This window comes from Lipotes vexillifer, unplaced genomic scaffold (genome assembly GCF_000442215.2).
Source record: "Lipotes vexillifer unplaced genomic scaffold, Lipotes_vexillifer_v1.1 scaffold334, whole genome shotgun sequence".
Taxonomy (NCBI): domain Eukaryota; kingdom Metazoa; phylum Chordata; class Mammalia; order Artiodactyla; family Lipotidae; genus Lipotes; species Lipotes vexillifer.
This window is the reverse complement of record NW_006799673.1, coordinates 663288-664178: the sequence shown is the minus strand read 5'-3', so window position 1 is coordinate 664178 and position 891 is coordinate 663288. Positions and strand designations below refer to the sequence as shown.

At 68.2% G+C, this 891-nt stretch overlaps 1 protein-coding gene across 2 annotated transcripts in view; it reads left to right on the top strand.

Annotated features, from left to right (window-relative positions):
- The first annotated feature begins 452 nt into the window (after positions 1-452).
- The window catches only part of DNAJA4 (DnaJ heat shock protein family (Hsp40) member A4), a 17765-nt gene continuing 17326 nt past the window's right edge, over positions 453-891 (top strand). The window contains exon 1 of one of the 2 annotated variants that reach the window (XM_007471853.1): positions 453-698. Coding sequence is in view for 1 of the 2 variants with exons in the window: in XM_007471852.1 (XP_007471914.1) it covers positions 622-686 (65 nt within the window). In the remaining variant the exon portion in view is untranslated. The remainder of the gene's footprint in view (positions 699-891) is intronic. The other variant, XM_007471852.1, reaches the window with a different exon arrangement.

Genomic DNA, 891 nt, shown 5'->3' with positions numbered 1-891 from the left:
AACCCGCTCTCCCACCCCACCCCCACGCCCACTCTACCCACGAGCCTGGTCTGGAGGGGAGGGGGCACTGCCCACCTTTGGGAGACCTGGGGGACGTCACTGCTCACATCTAACGGGCGTCACTCCCCACATCTGGGGGACGTCAAGGGTTCCCAGTTGTGGGCAGTTGAGAGAGCACCGTCCACAGCTGGGGCCAGCAAAGCACCACTGTACGTATCTGGAAGGGCTTTGGCTCACCTCAGCCTTGAAGATGCCCCGGGGGGCGCCAGCAGCTTCAGGAAATGGCCTCAGGAAATGCGACTCCAGCATGGTAGAGGGCCCCTACCCACTCCAAACCCCCTCAAAAACGCAACAATCCGAGGCACGCCTCAGGGCGCATCCGGGACATAACCAGAGGGCGGCCACACCCCCAGGGAGAGGCCGGGTGGGGACAACAGGGCGCAGCCCTCCCAGTCCAACCCCTCGGGGCAGGGTTCCCGCCGACGCTGCCCTCCAGGCCACCTGATCTTCGAGCCAGCCGGACCCACGGACCCACGCAAGGGAAAAGGGACGGCCCCGGGGTGGCGGGGCGGCCGTCGGAAGGCGCCCTCCACTCCGAAGCCGTCTTCCAAGCCCCCCAACATGGCCCGGGGCGGCGGTCAGAACTGGAGTTCTGCAGACTGCAGGCCGGAGGAACAGGCGACCGGGTGAGCCGGGAGGTCGCGCCGGGTCGGGGCGTCGGGGGTCGGGGCCGCTAACCCACTGCAGCGCCCCAGCCAGTCAGCTCCAGGCGCCGCCGGAACCTCCGCGAAGGTTCTGGGCCTTTGTGGCGTCACTGTCTCCTTGCGGAACCTTCCGCCGGCGCCAAATAAAACCCGCCGCGGAGGAGCCGGCGGCTCGAGTGCGGCGGTG